Genomic DNA, 19,249 nt, shown 5'->3' on the forward strand with positions numbered 1-19,249 from the left:
ATAATAATAATAATAATAATAATAATAATAATAATAATGTTCAACAATTATTGTTGTATGTTTCTAGGAATTGACAAAATTGCTGATTCATTATATTTGTGATACTCATTGCAACTGTGATTAAGATTCAGCACGTATAAACTTAATGGACAACAGTCTAATTTGACTTCAACATATTTAATTAAGTAGTCCACTACATAAGCCTGCAATCTGCACCCTGTAGGTACACTCGATCAACGATTTCTTGACCTAATAATTTTCGATAAAAATTTTAAAAATGTTCTATGCATATTTATTTATATGTAAGATATTTAGTCTTATATATATTTTAATAGCGTTTAGTTTGTACTTCGATTTTTTAGCTATTATTACTAAAGTATTCTCATTATATTCAGCACATTGAAATGCTTATAAGATATTAGTATATTATATAATGTAAAACTCATCGTGTCGACCAACAAATAATAATAGCAAGGAATTAAAATATAATTGGTGAACTCACACTAACCAGTTATGTCGGAAGATGCCATTTGTTGGTACTATGATTTCTCAAAACTATAAAATACTAATTTAATTTTCTTAAAAATTAATGCCACTTGTTCCAAAATGTTAAGAATTCAAATTTACATTGCGTCAAAGCCCTTTCAAGATTACCACCTCATCGCCAGCATATAAGGAACCCTGCCGGCCGGCTAATCCGGCTATTCTAGTGGATGGCATTAAATATTTAGTAAAAATGATTTTACCATTTATAGTCTGGTTATTAAGGAACGAGTCCCTAGAACTACTACAGGAGTAAATCGTTAGTTATGCAATTAGTTCATTGGTCAAACTTTAGTCTTCGTACCTTCACATTGTTAGTTATTAAGGAGCCCTGTTCCTAGAACCACCACAGAAGTAAATCGCCAGTTATGCAATTAGTTCATTGGTCAAACCTTAGTCTTCGTACCTTCACATTGTTGGTTATTAAGGAACCCTGTTCTTAGAACCACTACAGAAGTAAATCGCCAGTTATGCAATTAGTTCATTGGTCAAACCTTAGTCTTGGTACCTCCACATTGTCGATTATTAAGGAACCCTGTCCCTAGAACCACTACAGAAATAAATCGCTAGTTACGCAATTGGTTCATTGGTCAAACCTTAGTTTTCATACCTCCACACTGTACGTTATTAAGGAACCCTGTCCCTAGAACTACTACATAAGAAAATCGTCACAATTAGTTCATCGGTTAAACCTTAGTCTTCGTACATTCACACTGTCACCTTAAGTCGTGACATTAAGTCAGGCTATGAATCATTACGCTAATCCCGATTATGATTATATATATATATATATGAAAGAGGTGGTTGGAGAGGGAGGGAGGGTGGGAGGGGACTGCTTTGCTAGCTTGAGTGAGACCTATTTTACCATCCAGCATGTTGGTGGGCACTCCTTAGAAAGAGACTCTTTATTGTTAACTATTTCATCATCTTCTTCTTCCTCCTTATCCTCTCTCTTCTTCTTCTTCTTCTTCTCCATTTTCTTTTTCTTTTTGAGGTGACAAAGATTGCATACCCAGAAAACAATGGGGAATTGCCAGGCTGTAGATGCCGCAGCATTAGTTATACAGCACCCAACTGGGAAGATAGAAAGGATGTATTGTCCCATACTCGCTAGTGAGATCATGAAATTGAACCCCGGACATTATGTCTCCCTCATAATCCCACTCCCCGTCGCCGCCGCCGCCACCACCGCCGCCGCCGATGAGAAGACCGTCCGGTTCACCCGCGTTAAGCTTCTCCGCCCAAACGATACGCTGGTTCTTGGCAGAGCTTATCGACTCGTCACAACCCAAGGTTTGTTCTATTCTTTTTTATCTCTGATAACAGAGATTCAAACCAATGAACTTTAGCATGGGGTTGGCTGATTCTGATATCAAATTGAAGCATAGGTGATATCTCAATTGAAAGTGTAAACTGATCGTTGGATTGTACATTTATGTTTATATATTATATATGCTCGGGAGGCCTGAAAATGTGGATAAATGCTTGTTTGTTTTGATCATGGAGGAATTGAATTAAATGTGGAAATAAATTCTTGTTTGTTTGTGTTTGTGGGGGTTTATGTAGATGTGATGAAGGTGTTGAGAGCTAAGAAGTATGCAAAGATGAAGAAGAAGCAGCAGCAGCAGGAGGCTGCAGAGATGTCAGAGGAGAAGTTGCAGGCAGATGCAGAGGAGCACAGCTCAAGCTCGCAAGTATTAAAACCTGGAAACTCCGACTCAGAGAAGGTAATTCATAATTTCAATATTAGTAAAATGGCTGTTTGCGGATAGTTATTAGCTGTTAGCTGATTGTGTTAATTAGAGGGTATAAATATTTGATAATATTAGCTGATTGTAGAAAAGTATTTGGTAAATTAGCGGTTAGTTGATAGCTGTTTGGTATAATTTCTTTTCTCAAAAAGGTAATTGAAAAAGTTGCTTGAAGTATTTTTTAGATTTTAGCCTTTTGGAGTTGTAAAAAACTAATTAACCAAACATTCATATTGATATTTTAACTAAATCAAACAATTAATAGTGGTCAAATAAGCCAAAATTAGCCTATAAGCTAATTTTTGACCAAACCAGGCCTAAATCAATACTATTTACTTACCAGGCCTAAATCAATACTATTTACTTACCTACTTATTATTATAGACAAATTTTATTTTTTTAAAGAAGACCATTTGATGTTGCCTACATATATATATCCCGGTTGGGGTCCATTTATATGAGTGGTCAATTATGTTAAAATATAATTTTTCTCTATAGGAAATATAGTAAGGAAAATATATCTATCTCTAAATAAAATAGGAAGAGACTATTTAAACATGTCAGAATTATACTACAAGTTTTAAAATCAATCTAAGCTAGTTGTGGGACTTGATTTTCTCCTCTGCTGCAAATCTGCAATCCCTTTAGACAGATAATAAGAAGAATAATTATTATCTGTCGAGACGAAATGTAGGGTTTTTAGGATTGGGGTTTAATCTTTTGAACAAGATTAAAAATAAAAATGCATTACAAACTCTAAATAGACCGTGAACCTTTTTTGGGGGGTATTATACAAACTAATAGATCATGAACCTTTTTTTGGGTAATTTTGTACAACTATAATTTCTGACACAAAGATGCATGAAAGCAAATAAAAACTGAACTCCAGCTATGGCTGAACCTGACAGGGAATAAACAATTGTACAAACCAAATGAGTGAATAATATATATGCAATTTGGCAGCACAAGAAAAATCAGTTATTAGTATCCAAAATGAAACTTTTAATCATTTTTTTTTATTTAGTTAAAAGGAGACATTTACATCATGTTTGGTTCATTAAATAGGTAATAACATTTCTAAAAATAGATCTATATATTCTATTGTAAGCTTTGGTCATCATACAATCCAAAATCCAATCTTGTGACCACCCATTTTGAATGTAATAGAAGCGTCTTCAACTTATGTGTAGTTGGCTTTCTTCTATTAATATGAATGAGTGAACGAGTTCATACCATCTGAGATCCTTCGATTTTGTCACATTTAGTCCTAAATTTTCAAATTGATCACCTTTGGTCTTTCGAATTTTAAATTATTATCCTCTTTAGTCCAAGTTAACCACCTAGGGTCCTTCAATTATCAAAGTAGCTGGTTATTTTGAAAGTTGACAGATTCTAGGTGGTTAACTTAGAACAAAGATAGTAACAATTTGACAATCAAAAAACCTTGTGCAGTTAATTTGAAAGTTTAAGACTAAACATAACATTAGACCCCATATGACATTAAGGATAATATGAACATAATACTCGCGTCCTTACTATTTTGTCGGAAGTACACATTATCTCAAAATTTTCTTGATTAATGATTGGGAAATTTTTCAGGCAGTGAAAAATGAGATCAGACAAAGAAGGGGCGGCGGGCTGACAATCACGGCGGCGGCGGGTTCAAGGTCAAAATCGTGGCGCCCTTCTCTGGATAGCATTACAGAGTCCGGGAGCTAGTTGCGGCGGCGCGCGGCGGCGCTGGATTTGATTGGACGACATCAGATCAGGTGATCTTGGAACATTATGGAAAACTAACCTACGTTGTTCCGAACGGTTTCACGAGGAACTCAGAATCACCTGCACTGCTACTACTTTGCTTAATTCGAGTGATGTTTGAGTAATTATTAATAAATTAAATACCTTTTTTTTTTTGTATATATATGAACAGGAATCAATGCAACCTTGCATGACTGTTTAACACCATTTATGAGCATGGAAAAAATGAGTATGCTCCCAGAGTGCTGTATATATCTCCTTTATGCAATATTGCTTTATATTCCGTTATAAAATGTATAAAAGTAGATATAAGCAGTTGCAAAAATCGCGCCTAGGCGCTAGGGGTCGGCCTCCTAGACAGCCTAAGCGGAGGCACACCCCTAGGTGTTCTAGGCGCTCTAGGCGATCCCCAAGCGCCTAGCGATTTTTTCAACATTGGATATAAGAGCTCAAACCCGTAACCTAGTTTTAATACTTCTTATTAGAATTAAACGCTTATCACTATACCAAAAGGTATAGTTCAGTTACATTATATTTTTGAGAGGCAGGGTATTGGACTTGGCCATTTATTAGCCTCCACCTAACAATCCTCCTAACCACCGATTGTTGGACTTTACCCTTCACCGACCTCCCCCCAACAATTCTCCCTCCCAGACAGTCAATTTTAACTGTGCAGTTTTCACTCTTGTTGGCTTGAACTCGTGACCATACCACTTGTTAGCTAGGATGAAGCATTTACTACTACACCAAAAACTATAGCTCACAACAAAGGCTCAATTTTATTTCCTTATATATGTACTGCCACCACATTTTCGAGATACAAAGTAGTGGACTTAGTCCTTTACCGGCCTCCACCCAACAATCTTCTATCCAACAATTACTGGACTTGGTCCTTTATCAGCCTTTTCCACAAGAGATTTAATGTTGGAATAGCTCAATCGGTTCCTACGCGACAAATTATGGATAAAAACACATGATTGAACCTGAGAATCGCAACGAATGTGATTATTTTCTTGTGGGTACTAAATACTGATTGAGGGAGGAAATTTGGCCATCTGTGGGGAAGGTTTAATGTTGGAATGATGAAGCAAAGCATGAATAAATTAGTTAGAGATGGCATGAAAGGGGGAAGTAGTACAGCTTAATGATAGCTGTTTGTGTGGTGCAGCTTTGTTTCTTTTGAAGTCACACATCTATATATCTCATATTATTTCCACCAAAAGTCAATCATTGAAGTATTTCCAGGTCAGATCACTAGGCTAGCTAACACGAACATGTTTCTTCATTACAGCCCAATTAGATTTGGTTTGCATCATTACTGCAACAATACAATGTATGTACTCTATCATACAAAAATAAATATATTTTTATTATTATTTATTTATCCAAACTCTCTTATAATAATAGGTTTTTAATTATTAAAAGTTCGCATTCAATGGTACCCGGGTTGGACTTCTATTTGGAAGGTTGTGAGTTCGAGCCTCAATGTAATAGAGCCAGTAGCATTCAAATAAAAAAAAATTGTAGATAATAGAACAACTAGAGTTTTGGATTTTTATTAAAAAAAAAAAAAAGGTCTTAGGATTTCATCCATCTTCTTTGCCTCTTTAAGTTTATTACATTTTCTAAAAGTATGAAAAAGATATATGTGAAATGTACTGAGAAAATGTAGTCAAAGTACCTAACGTTGCATTGACATCATCACTATCTCGTCAATTTAATCACTGATGTGACATGTCAACTCATATCTTATTTTATTAATGTAATATTTAAAAGAATTAATTCTACCAGATGTCTCGTCTTGTCTTTGGTGACAATTTCAAATTTAGTCATAGAGACTATCGTTTTTGTCATTTAAAGTCTCGGATTACTATTTATTGGATACTTTTAATCCTTTTTATTATTTTTTCTATTTTTAGTAAAGACATTTTTGTCTCTTTATATTTTTCTTTTGTTATTTTTTCGATTTCAATTGAAAATATTAATAAAATACAATATGAGGTGAGTAGGTGACATAACATGTCAGTAAAATTAACGATCATTTTAACACCATTTATTTTTCTAATTATACCAAAATTTAGAGTAAATAGATTAAATGAACAAAATGCCTATTTAGAAACTAAAAGAAAAAAAAAATTACAGAGACAAAAGAGAAGAATCAGTGTATGAGACTATCTTCTGTAATCAATATATATATATATATATATATATATATATATATATATATATATATGTTACTATCCTAACATGAGATGATGAGAGCTATTAAAAGGGGTTAGGTTGGGCATATTTAGCCCATGTTAAGGCGGACTTGTCTGGAGTAACTTCCAGCCAATTTACAATTGTTATACGATGGATTAGAATTTATATTGCATTGTAAATCTTGATACAAAAAATTTTTATATCTTCAGTAAACACATTCTAGCAGTACATTGAAGTGTTTATATAGTTGTAAATGGATCTAAGATGGAAGCAAACCACACCAAAGTTTGGAATGTCTGGTTATCATTTTTTGTTTTTGTTTTTGTTTGTTTTTTTTTTTTTTTTTAACGTATGAGTATATTGTATGAACCTCTCATAGAAAAAATCTCATATAGAGTAAAATTATCTATCACGTTATAATTAAGGAATTGTAATTAAAAATTAAAAAAATTTCCAACTTACATCTAACATGTGTAAGCCCTGTCGGTAGTCAGGCATGTCCGCTCCGCCTCACATATAAAAAGTACATTAATTGCTAGTGGATCGGAAGGAATTTTTGAACCTTGAACCCACCTTAGAGCATCCACATTTGTTGGGGAGAATAGGGGGATAATGTAAGAGTGATTAGGAAAGAGAAGATGGGAGGGGAGAGAAAAAAAAAAAGGAAAATTAAATTTTTAAAAAAATAAATAAATAAAATTCAGACTGTCAGGCGCGCCTGACGGGCGCGTGCGCGCACTGGTGACAGCTACGCGTGGCTGTCACCAGTGGTGGCTTTTGTGGTGGGTCCCACCATTTCTGCATTATCTCTTCATTTGCAGACCAATTATTTCTCACATTATCTCTTCCCCACATTAGTTATTATCTTGGGTGGGGAGAATTCATTCTGAAATATCTCCCTATTATCCACAAATATGGATGCTCTTAGGCACTTCTGACCACAATATATTCACTTGCCACTCTCATCATTGCATAGTGGAATAGAAATATCCTAGATTTGAGGTTCACGAGGTTATGGGACTACGCTCCGATCGTATACCCTAAATTATGTGCAATTTATCAAACACGAATGTACACAATCTAGTATTTATGCATTCGTGTAGTAGTTTCTGTGTATTTCTAAAAGGTCTCACGAAACTCATGGAATATGTGGTCTCACTTGTGCACGTTAGATGAATTATACAATCATTATTGTGTGGACCATGGTCTACACAAATTATGTAGACCATATTTTGTCTACTGTAAAATAATGTAAATTTAATACAACAATAATATATATTCAATACAAAAATAATTTACATTGTATTCAAGGGATGTACATTAGTTTTGTTCTGAGTGTACATTATATTGTATAATGTACATTCAGTACAAAAATAATGTACATTTAGTATAATAAAAATGTACTTTTTATTATGGTGCACATAACATTGTGTGGACCATGGTCCATAGAATAATTTGCCTGAATTATAGGTATGAAGATTCGGCTCTAGACAGGCCCAATAAAAAATGGACCACATCAACATCAAGGCTAATCAATTGAATTTGTAATTCTTGGAGAATAACTTAATCCATCAACTTTAGTAACATTAACTACAACCAAACATAACACTTGAACATATTGTTGGGCTCCATGTTAAACCCATTTCACTTTCTTTGATAATGGGTTATAGTATTCTCTCTCTTATACTCCGTAACATTTATTAAGCCCAAAATTAGAGAAAAGAAAAATGACAGCGTAGAACATAAACTAAAACGACGTCATATCATTTTAATATTATACTTCAGTTTCATTTGATAATATTATTATATTTCAATTTTCATTTTCCAACATAGTAACACTAAAATATCACTTTAATTTTACTACAGTTTCATTTGATAACTTTAATTCTACTAAAGCTTAATTTAACAATATACGTTATTGCATGAGTTCTGTTTTTTAGTTTTATTTTTCACACACACTAGTTTTATTTTAGCAAACACTAAAATATCGTTTGAACTCTACTATAGTTTCATTTTACAATCATATTGGATCATGGTCCTTTCATTTGATACATAACGTTGTGCATGTGAACCATGGTCCACTGTATAACAACTTATTTAAAACTTCTAATGTAATGCAATACAATCCACGAAATTTTAGTCAAGTTTAGATATGAGATTGTGAATTGTGGATTATTAAATTAAACATATTTTTTGAGAAGATGACTGATGACTAATGCAATACATAACTGCCAATGTTTAACAAAAACTATCACAACTAATTTAAAAGTATGTATATATATATATATATATATATATATATATATATATATATATATATATATGAGAAGATTCAAGCTAAGTTAAGTGAAAACATATTCATGTAAAAATTAGTGTCAAGAAAATTTTAAAAGATAATAAAAATATATTTAATTTAATAATTCACGTAGACGCCACCATGGCAAGGTAACCTGTTGAGGAAGGGATCAACCTGTTAATTAGTATAATTGAACAGAGTTGGCTAGTTGAGGAATCTAATTGAACATTTTTTATGTTCAATGGCCTGATTGCATTTTTGTGTTCAGTTCAATGACTAATTTAAACATTTTGTTTTAAGAGAATTGTACTTAAGATTTTTTTATTAACAAAACCAAAATAAAATTTTAGTTAAACTAACAAATTAAGTGCGTGATACATAAAATAATTAACTAGTTAGCATGCTGTTAATAGAATAACTAATCTAGTCTTCTATGCACCCGCATGCCGAACTACCTATATTATATTGTAAGATAATATGTTGATAATTTTTACAGTATTATATGTTTGATAAAATTAATTATATTATGTGGTTTGTTAGGAAATTGACTATGTATAATTTTATTAAGTACAAATTACATTCATGAAATACCTTTTATATATATATATATATATATATATATATATATATATATATATATATATATATATATATATATATATGTGTGTGTGTGTGTGTGTGTGTGTGTGTGTGTGTGTGTGTGTGTGTGTGTGTGTGGATAGCAAACTAAGAGCAGTTACGTAAAATAAGAGGCCACACAGTCTTACATAATCAGTTATGAATAAAGGTTTATGTCATCTAAAGGAATATCAAACTCATGAAATCTGAATTTTCGATATCCAAATTATGCATAAGTTAGCTTTACAATAAATGTGGTGATAAGAATAATTTTTTTTTTTAAATTCATTAACTAGTTGTAAATTAATTTTTTTTATATAAATTAGAGAAAATTGTAATTTTAATCGCTGAGTTGTAATGCATGTTTAATTTTCGTTCCTAATTAATATGGAGTTGTAGTAATACCCCTAGTTAGTTTAGTACTTATTTTGATGGATCGGAGATTGTTATTTTGGATGGATAAATCTACACGTGGTTTGGCATGAATTGTATAAGTATTTCTTTCAATTATTAATACCCAAAATTCTCCTTGACTATAGTGATTTTTCTCAATTTCGTCCTAAACGACTTTGGTGACCTAATATCGTCCCAGACTTTTGTGTTTCGCTCAATTTAGTCCTCCATTTGTTATTCCGTCAAATTGGTGTTAAATAAAGGGACAATTCAGTAATGTCAATATTGATCTCTCTTTACTTTCAACTTGTGAAGTGCGAAATTCCTCTTTCTTGTACGAATTACACTCAGAATTACTCCCGGACCTGCAAATCAAATTTTATATTCGCAGTTTTAGGAGTAATTCTGGGAGTAATTCGTAAAAAAAAAAAAGAAAAAAAAAGATTTCACAGTTCACATGTCTATGAGTAAAGAGATGCCAATATTAAAATTATTGAATTGTCTATTTATTTAACACCAAATGGACAGAATAACAAATGAGGGACTAAATTGAGCAGAAACACAAAAGTCTGGGACTAAATTGAGCGAAACACAAAAGTCTGGGACGATATTAGGTCACCAAAATCGTTTAGGACGAAATTGAGAAAAACCACTATAGTCGAGGACGATTTTGGGTATTAACTCATTAATAATTCTAATTCTGACATTAAAAATATCCTAAACCCCAACAAATGCTCTCTCTCTCTTCTCCATCCAAAATCGACTTAATCATTCACGAAGATCCTCTCTCGTGTATAGTTGAAACTTGTTGGGTGTTAAGTTGTTTAGATTTTTCATATCTATATTAGTGTTGTTTAGGCTTTTGTGAGAAATAACTCTATCCATTAAAACAAGAAATAATTACACATTTTGATGGCACATTAGGAGGTCAATTGCAATTCCATGTTAATTAGAAATGAAAATTACATCTGCCCTATAACTCAATCAAGGACTATCTATCTAAAACTGTAATTTTTCCTATAAATAAATTATTACAACTTTTAAATTTGTTTTATCAACCTAGCTATGTCTCACAATTCAAATAATTAATATCCCTCACCTCACCATAACCTTTAATTGCCAAATCAAATTATGTATTATGTATGCTGCCAAAAAGAAATAGAGAAAGTAGATAGGCTAGCTAGAACAAAAAAATAATAAAAATAAAAAATAAAAAAATCAAACAATGAGAAGAGGACATGCATGCATGCTATAATTAGATCATCTTCAAAAGTTTACAAAACAGCTGTCCTTTGAAAAATTCTTATATATAATTCAAGCAAAAACAACACCCTTTACTTAATCTATTCAAAGTATTTGTTTTAAAAAAAATAATAAATAAAAATCTTGTGTGGCAGCAGGCTGCACTTAATTAAATGGAAAAAATGAGCATAAAATACATTAATTATTTGGTCAAGATTCATTAGTCTTTCTTTTTACATAGAATGTTGATTTATATGCAATAGGGACAGTATCCAAGAAATGATCATTTCAAAGTGCTGGATTGAATAACCTGCTTGATGTGTTCATATTAGCTACTTAATTGTGAAATTGGGACAAATATCTGCAGTTTCTTTTAGGGTATACTTGGTGGGATTTTGATGTGGCTACCACTATGAGTCTTCTACTTCATTTCTATAATTATTTCTTACAAAATATTTTCTTTTTCTTACTGAAATCGCTGTGTTAGGACTCTAACAATCCTAGTTGTAGTATAATACACCCACATGTATATATATATGTATTGTATCCTTCTTCCAAAAGGCTGAACCCCAACTCTAAGGGATCTGTATTGTATCCTGAATAGGTTGATCATCAAACCCTAATCTGGTATTAGCAACTTAGGTTGTTCCTATGTCTCAAGTTGCACCGGACTGGATGTGTCAAAGAAGTCCTGTCTAATCACTTGATCGGCTGAACCCCTTGACCACCAGTCGCGCCCTAATCCGTTACTTCAAAGATTTTAAAAAGAAAAAATTCTTGATTTTTATTAATTAACTACTCATAAATTGACTATTTCACCGAGAATTGACAAGTATTGATTTTTTTTTTTTAAACGTTCACATAGTAACTAAATATAGAAGCATAGTGATGTCACATTTGTAACTCACTATGATTCTGTTTATTTATCTTTAAACTCTTTTTTTTTTTTTTAGTATACGCATGTAATTATCCGAAAATACAATTCTCAAACTGCTATTTTAACTTATATTTTGTCATCTGAATAAAAGATTTCTCAATTGTTTAAGAACATTGGTAATGGCGTTGAGTTTTTTTTTTTTTTTTTTTTTTTTGAGTACGGTCTTTGTTACAATGTAATATCTGTTCATAGCGTAATTACTTTTTCAACTTACTGACGCACAATGAGTCAATACTCAATATTGTCTGGGTCTCTAACCCATGACCTCTCATTTGGAAGAGTCACTTTATGTCACTAGACGACAAGTTATGTCATTGACGTAATGGTGTTGAGTTAAATAAATAAATAAATAAATAAATAAATAAAGGAGTTATAAGTCAATACTCAATATTGTCTGGGTCTCTAACCCATGACCTCTCATTTGGAAGAGTCACTTTATGTCACTAGACGACAAGTTATGTCATTGACGTAATGGCGTTGAGTTAAATAAATAAATAAATAAAGGAGTTATAGCCTTATAGGTTAGACAAATTAAAGTCACTTTGAACAAAGAAAAAACAGAAGAAAAAAATAATGAAAAAGACAGAAAGACATCCAACGCTCCCCTGAAACAGACCCTTTGATTATCTTTATGTGTGTGTGTGTTTTTTTTTTTAATTATTATTTAATAAAAATAATAATTTCCCACACGCTCCTTACATGTCTTCTTCTTTCAACTTCTTTTCATGCATCGCATCGAAATATAGAAAACAAAAAATCCATCAATTCCGCTCATCCTCCAATATAATGCTAAAATTTCTTTCCTCTTCTTTGTGTGTGTTCTTTTAAAAAAAAAAAAATTATAAAAATTAAACACATGTTTCATGCTAGCTTCTTAATTACCTATGTTTTATTTGTGTATCTGGTTTATTAGCCAGTATTTATAGATTAAATGTTTTTTTTAATAGTTTTTAGATTTAATGTTTTGTGTTTAATATACTATTTCTCTTCATTATCAATAAAATCAGTCAAAAATATTATGTTTCTTATTTTAAAAATTGAGGTACAACATTTACATCACTACTAATTCATGAGTGACATTGATAATTGACATATTTGTGAGGGCATAAATTACAATTTATAATAATAATAATAATAATAATAATACCCCCGGCCTTAGCGTAGTGGTTCGTCGCTTGACATGATGTTAGGACTAAAGACAGTAGTGTGGGGGTTTAAATCTCACTGGTAAGATGAATTAGAAATTCCTTATGCGCACATGAAGACTAAATCTGATCTGTTTGTTGATTGCACGTGAGTTTAAAATTAGTCTGACAAAATTGAGACCACACAATAATAAAGGATTAATATATAGAGGAACAATTAAAATAAATGTCAATTGTTGCATGCTAATCCATATTTTAAATTATAATCATTTTAGTTTGTGATTGGGTAGGCATGAGCGTGATAATCACAAAGATTAATTCAAAGATGCGGGCCTATCTATGTTAAAGACAAAACATAAATATCTCTATATAAAATAAGTTGGCAAAAAGCTAGCCAATGAACCCGTTTTCAATTTTATTTTATTTTTAAAAACAAAACAAAACAAGAACAAATTGAAGTTCTGAAAATATATCATTATTCTTTTCAAACTGAAGTTGCAATTCATCCCTATCAAGAAGATCTCCCAAAGCCCTGAACACATAATCAAGTGAGTGGCGTATAATTTCCGTACCTTTTGATTGAGGTTGTCACTTAAGCTCTTCCTAATTCAGTTCACCCATTGTATAATTTGCGAACTGTTATAGTGGAGTGGGGTTTACCCAATATCCATTCTCAAGTAATGACGACGAGTTTCTCTTATCACAAAAAAAATATAATAATAATAATAATAATAATAATAATAAAATCTCTCAAAACCTACATACCACTTCAATATGAGTTTAAGAAATTTATTTTTAAGTATTTTAATCCATTGTATATAGAGAATGTGCATTTAGATATTCATTGATGTAACATACATACATACATACACACACACACACACACACACACACACACATATATATATATATATACACACACACACACACACACACACACACACACACACACACACACACACACATATATATATATATATATATATATATATATATATATATATAAAGCTATAAAAAAAAGGTTATATTTTTGTGCTTTTTGTGGGAGAAATGAGGATAAAAAGTGAGAAAATAGAGAGAATGTTGTCTAGCATTCAGCAAAAACTGCACACCCTCAACTGAAAATCATAATTACTTTTGAATCCTTGAAAGCTTGAATATAGCAATTGAAGGGCCCTATTGATTTTGCTTTGTCGCACTCTCTTTTGCAGAAACCCCACGACCATGTTTTATCCCCACAATTATGCATGCTTCAACACCTGAATAATACATACATAACCTTTATTCTAATTTTTTTTTTTTTACAACAATTTCAATCTCATAAAGTGATACTTTTCTATTTTATTTTATGTGCCTAATTCTATTAATAAAACTTGATAAAACATTTTACCCGAGTACAATTCAACTTTTTTATAAACTTTAGTGTATTAGTGCATAAAATTTTTATATATTTAATTATAGCTATTATCAAGAGTACTATTAAAAATAAAAATAATGATTTTAACAATTATTTAAAAATAAGCGATAGAAAAACAAACTTTGAAAAAAAATGAAGTCAAGAAAGCCCCGACCACCTTCATTTCAAGATCTAGATAGTCATGACTGTCTTGTCTCTTAGTGAACAACTTAGGGCTATCCGACTATTCATCGATTAATAGAAACAATTGTTTGTTACGTTGTCGACAATAGTCGATGACTGTATTTTTTAAATAAAAAATACAAATGTATAATTAGGATTTGTGTAAGTATCAGGACATCACATATTAGCCTAGTTAGCGTGACATTAGTCGTAACATGTTGAATATGAGATATTAGAACTTAATTTCACTATTTTACTGATTTATGCGACTTCATTGGAGTTATCTTGACCTGATTTAGGCGACTTCATTGAAGTTGTATTTCATCAATGGTTGAGGGTTTTAGTTATATATATGGTCAATTTTATAATCGTTACAAACTTACAAAGTAGTATTTATAAAACTAACCTCGCCCTTTTTTCTTTAATTTTCTAGGTAACCTTCAACCATTAATCTATTCAAATGGATGGATCAAATCGGTCACACACTTTTTACCTGGAATCTGTTTACACATGAAGTATATATATATATATATATATATAACCAAAAAGTATCACAAAGTCATCAAATACGTACACCCAAATTTGATATGAGAGTGATGTGGACTTAACATTTTATTATGATGATTGTAGAATCCAAAAAAGTTGTTAAGTAGTGTGAAAAGGAACATACATAATGATATGATTTTATAGAGCATAAATAATATATCACAATCTTCTCTCTATGCACTCTGCCACTCTCCTCAATCTCAACCTTCCATTGGGAGAGAGAAAGTAATTTTGGCTTTTATGAGGGCTTTGGTACTTTGGATTCTCTTTATAGTAGAGATAAAAAGGAGATTGTGAGTGCCACCTCTGAGTATTAAGCTAAGATTGGATATCCCAACAGATACTTTCCATAATTGAGATTAAAATAAAGTTGGCATTAGGATTCCAAAATATATATATATATATATATATATATATATATATATATATATATATATATATATATATATATATGCTTCAATTTATCCATTTTCACAATTATATTTTACTTTTCTCTCTATTTTATCTGAAGAACAAAATTTATTAAGAGATTATTTAATATTTTCTCATCAAATATTATAGGTCTTGAAAATTGATAATTGATGAATACCCATTATAGAAACCCGATTAGACCACCTAAACCCAGCCAGACCACCTAAACATCTCCGATCCATAACCCCCAAAGTAATTACCCTACTAATTACCAATAATAAATCCCCTTAACCCCCATCAAATTAAACCGCGCTAACACCAATTAATTACCTATTTATTCCCTTCTATTATCCATAACCTCCCATCCCATTATACAACCCATAAACACCCTATTTATTACCCATTAAAAACCCCCATTAAAGCCCCATTATGTTGGGGAGCCTACACTACACTCATCCTGGAATTATAAAAGGGGTGAGGAAACAAGAAAGAGGGGAGATTTCTCACCCAAAAAAAAAAAAAAAAAAAAAAAAAAAAAAAAAGAGATTATTCTTCCTGACACTAAGGGGCTGATTCATCCTCCATCTTCTTCTCCCAAAAGGTTGAATCAGATAGGGTCAAATGTTGGTGCGCAAAAGAAATTTGACCTGCACACTTTCCCACACTATCGCCGTCGAGGTTCGAACATTGGTCTCTTCTTGCAAATACTGCACACTAAATCATTGAGCTAAGTCTGTGCGGGTAATTCATCTTCATCTTCACGTGAAGAAGGCTCCATTCTTCTCTCAACAAACAGTCCTATCAAGTTTCTACTTTTATTTATTTTTAATATCATATTTTCTAATAATTCACCAACTTTTCCGATTGTATTGAACTTCCGGTAGACTTCTCAAAAGTCTAGAAACCAACCGTAATGATGCTTCTATATATACAAATAGTACAATGTATGTATGTTACAATTGGATGTGGGGCTGCTAATCAATTGCATTGCTTTAAATTTATGATGGTGTGGCAGTGGCACTAACAAAGATGGATAATTTGCTGAAAAAAGTCCAAAACCTTAAAGCTTTTTTTACTTATGATATGTTCCATCCAACATCATATCGACTACTACGCTTGCATGTGCTAATTAATTACCCGTATTGACGTCATACTGAATTGAAGTACTAAAAGAAATACTTAACAAATAATACTATAATTGGAAGTAAAAATATTTTGATTCCTCATCATTTCGCATAGCAATATATGATTTGTATTTGAATAATAAGTAGATTTTTTTTCTTTCAAAAGGTTGAATTCTCAATCTCGACTCAGTGTGCACAAGGAATCTGTCCACTTTGACATAATTCTCACATTGTGACTGCCAAAGTTCAAACCGTGATTTCTTCTCTCAAATACTGTCTACTGAACCAGTGAGTTAAACTCGTGCTGGCATAAGTAGTTTTTTTTTTTTTTTTTTTAACACAAGTTGATGTTAGCCAATTAATGGCAACCAACAAATAAAAATATATTTATTTGAATTTGTTGGCTATGGTCTATGGACAACTCAACTTATTTATACCTTCTTATGTCTTTTATTTAGCTATGGACAACATAGATTGATTTACCTTGTTGGCTTGTTATAGTCTTTTACCAATTAAAGTTACAAGACAGAGTTTACTCGGTGCACATTATCAGGTAGTGACAGCGAATTCCTTTGTCACTTTAAAAAAAAAAAAGAATTTTATTTTCATATTAGACAGTAAAAGATTTTGGTAAAAAAAATTTATCAATGTCATATACAATAAATAAATAAATAAATATATATATATATATATATATATATATATATATATATATATATATATATATATATATATATATATCTAAAAACATAATAAGTGTCAATACAAGTTATGTCCTTAATTTTTGTCCCTTTTTTATATGCTAATAAATGTATACATTGTGCTTTAATTGTTGTACATTCATTTGCATTGGACAAAATCACCCTTACACCGTTAATTTTTAATGTATCTACCAATCTTACCATACACCTACATCTATTATATCTTTTTCCTATTTTTAATTATAATTTTATTAAAATGATCATATAACAATTAATTTAATTATAAATTATATTTTAATTAAATATTTATATGAATGTTAAATTATATATATATATATATATATATATATATATATATATATATATATGTATGTATGTATATTATTTGTGTATCCATATCAATATATCATATATGTGAGTGTTAGCTTAGTATTATTTGTAAATTATTATTATATAAAAGTATAATTTTTTTTTTTGTTTTGATCACTATATTATTCAAATATATGATAATTCAAAAGTATCATCAGTTTAAGAAATTACAAAACATAATTTTAACTAATTTTTTAAATTTTGTATATATATATATATATATATATATATATATATATATATATATATACCATACAAGATCGTCTAAACCCTTCCACAATCTAACTAACAAAATTGACGGAGTATTATTTAATGGTGGGAACCACAATGTTAGAAAAAACTTCAAGGACATTAAATTGAACTTGATGGTAATAACTTTTTTTTTTGTGAAAGCTTCTGGCTCTATTACATTGTAGTGTCTGATCATATACTTTCGCAACTTACTGAAACACAAAGAACCAATAACGCCTCTACTGAGGCTCAAACTCATAATCTTCCAAATAGAAGTTCAACCCGAGTACCATTGGACCACATAGTCCTGGTATTAACTTAATTCAGTTAATTGCTTATAAGAGTTATCCATCTAACATTTTTAGTTTGAGTCGATTAGTTATGTCAAACTTAGATTAGTTTACCTTCTTGTGATCTTTTCGCCAGCTAGAATCATAAATCAGGTCTCATTATTCTTCAAAGCACACTTTTCAATATTTGTTGTGGACTTGTACGTAAATCAAAGGCAATAACTTTATTAATGTTTGTAACTTTGTTCTTCCTAAAATTAATATTATAGCAATTTGATTGTCCTAAGCATATGCGATAATAGGTGTAGGAGAAGAACCGAGTCAGTATACTCAAAAAAAGGTGTAGGAGAAGAGGGTCCATAGCAATGAGAAATTGGCATAGAATTGGAAGATCATTTTCCTTTGTTTATCTGACCAAAAAATGTCAATTTTTGCAGCCATTAGGCGGTCCACCTAATTTTAGGCACCATAATCAATATAGGGATTGAACGCCCTTTCGGCATAATCAATATAATTCATCATATTTCTTCCTCATATGTAAATGTTCACTCCAACTTTCATACTACTTTAATTTTTTGAATTAATACAATGCACCATGTGAAAATTAAAGGCCAACGAGTTACCATTACTCACAACTTTTAATCGAGGAAAAGATCATATAATCCCTAAACCTAAGGTCCAAAATGATATTCAAAGTATGTGCTTGCAGTCCTTGTAGTTAACATATTATATACCTTCAGTTAATAGATTATGCACCTATAAATAAATTAAAGATACATAATATGTTAACTGTATATACATACTTTATTAACTGCAGACACATAATATATGTTAATTGTAGTAGGTACATAATCTACTAATTGAAAATCACATAATATATTAATTACATACACATAATCTAAATATAATGTTGTTTTGGATCAGGATTCACAGTGCAAAATGGATCTGGTCGCCTCCCTGGTATAACCATTGTTAATCTTTTATGCCAATTCAAAGTAAGTCTCGAGGTTATATGGTTTCGCCCACACTTACAAACAAACATGTCCTTACTTTATTGTTATATGGTTTCGCCCACACACTTTCACTGGCCTTGAAACCCTAGTCCATCTATGG

The 19,249-nt window shown here is 31.1% G+C and overlaps 1 protein-coding gene across 1 annotated transcript; it reads left to right on the forward strand.

Annotated features, from left to right (window-relative positions):
- The first annotated feature begins 1,372 nt into the window (after positions 1-1,372).
- LOC109160947 lies at positions 1,373-4,315 on the forward strand. Its single transcript, XM_019309210.1, has 3 exons — positions 1,373-1,836; positions 2,110-2,270; positions 3,894-4,315. Exons 1-3 carry the CDS (start codon positions 1,566-1,568, stop codon positions 4,011-4,013), a joined length of 552 nt encoding a protein of 183 aa, XP_019164755.1. The 5' UTR covers positions 1,373-1,565; the 3' UTR covers positions 4,014-4,315.
- Positions 4,316-19,249: the final 14,934 nt, after the last annotated feature.

Source organism: Ipomoea nil, unplaced genomic scaffold (genome assembly GCF_001879475.1).
Source record: "Ipomoea nil cultivar Tokyo-kokei standard unplaced genomic scaffold, Asagao_1.1 scaffold2921, whole genome shotgun sequence".
NCBI lineage: Eukaryota > Viridiplantae > Streptophyta > Magnoliopsida > Solanales > Convolvulaceae > Ipomoea > Ipomoea nil.

Bases quoted from the DNA above. Each gene is read 5' to 3' on its own strand.
- LOC109160947 (XM_019309210.1), top strand. From the start codon at position 1,566: ATGGGGAATTGCCAGGCTGTAGATGCCGCAGCATTAGTTATACAGCAC. The intron at 1,837-2,109 runs GTTTGTTCTATT...GGGTTTATGTAG, and splicing joins TCGACTCGTCACAACCCAAG to ATGTGATGAAGGTGTTGAGA. The intron at 2,271-3,893 runs GTAATTCATAAT...GAAATTTTTCAG, and splicing joins GAAACTCCGACTCAGAGAAG to GCAGTGAAAAATGAGATCAG.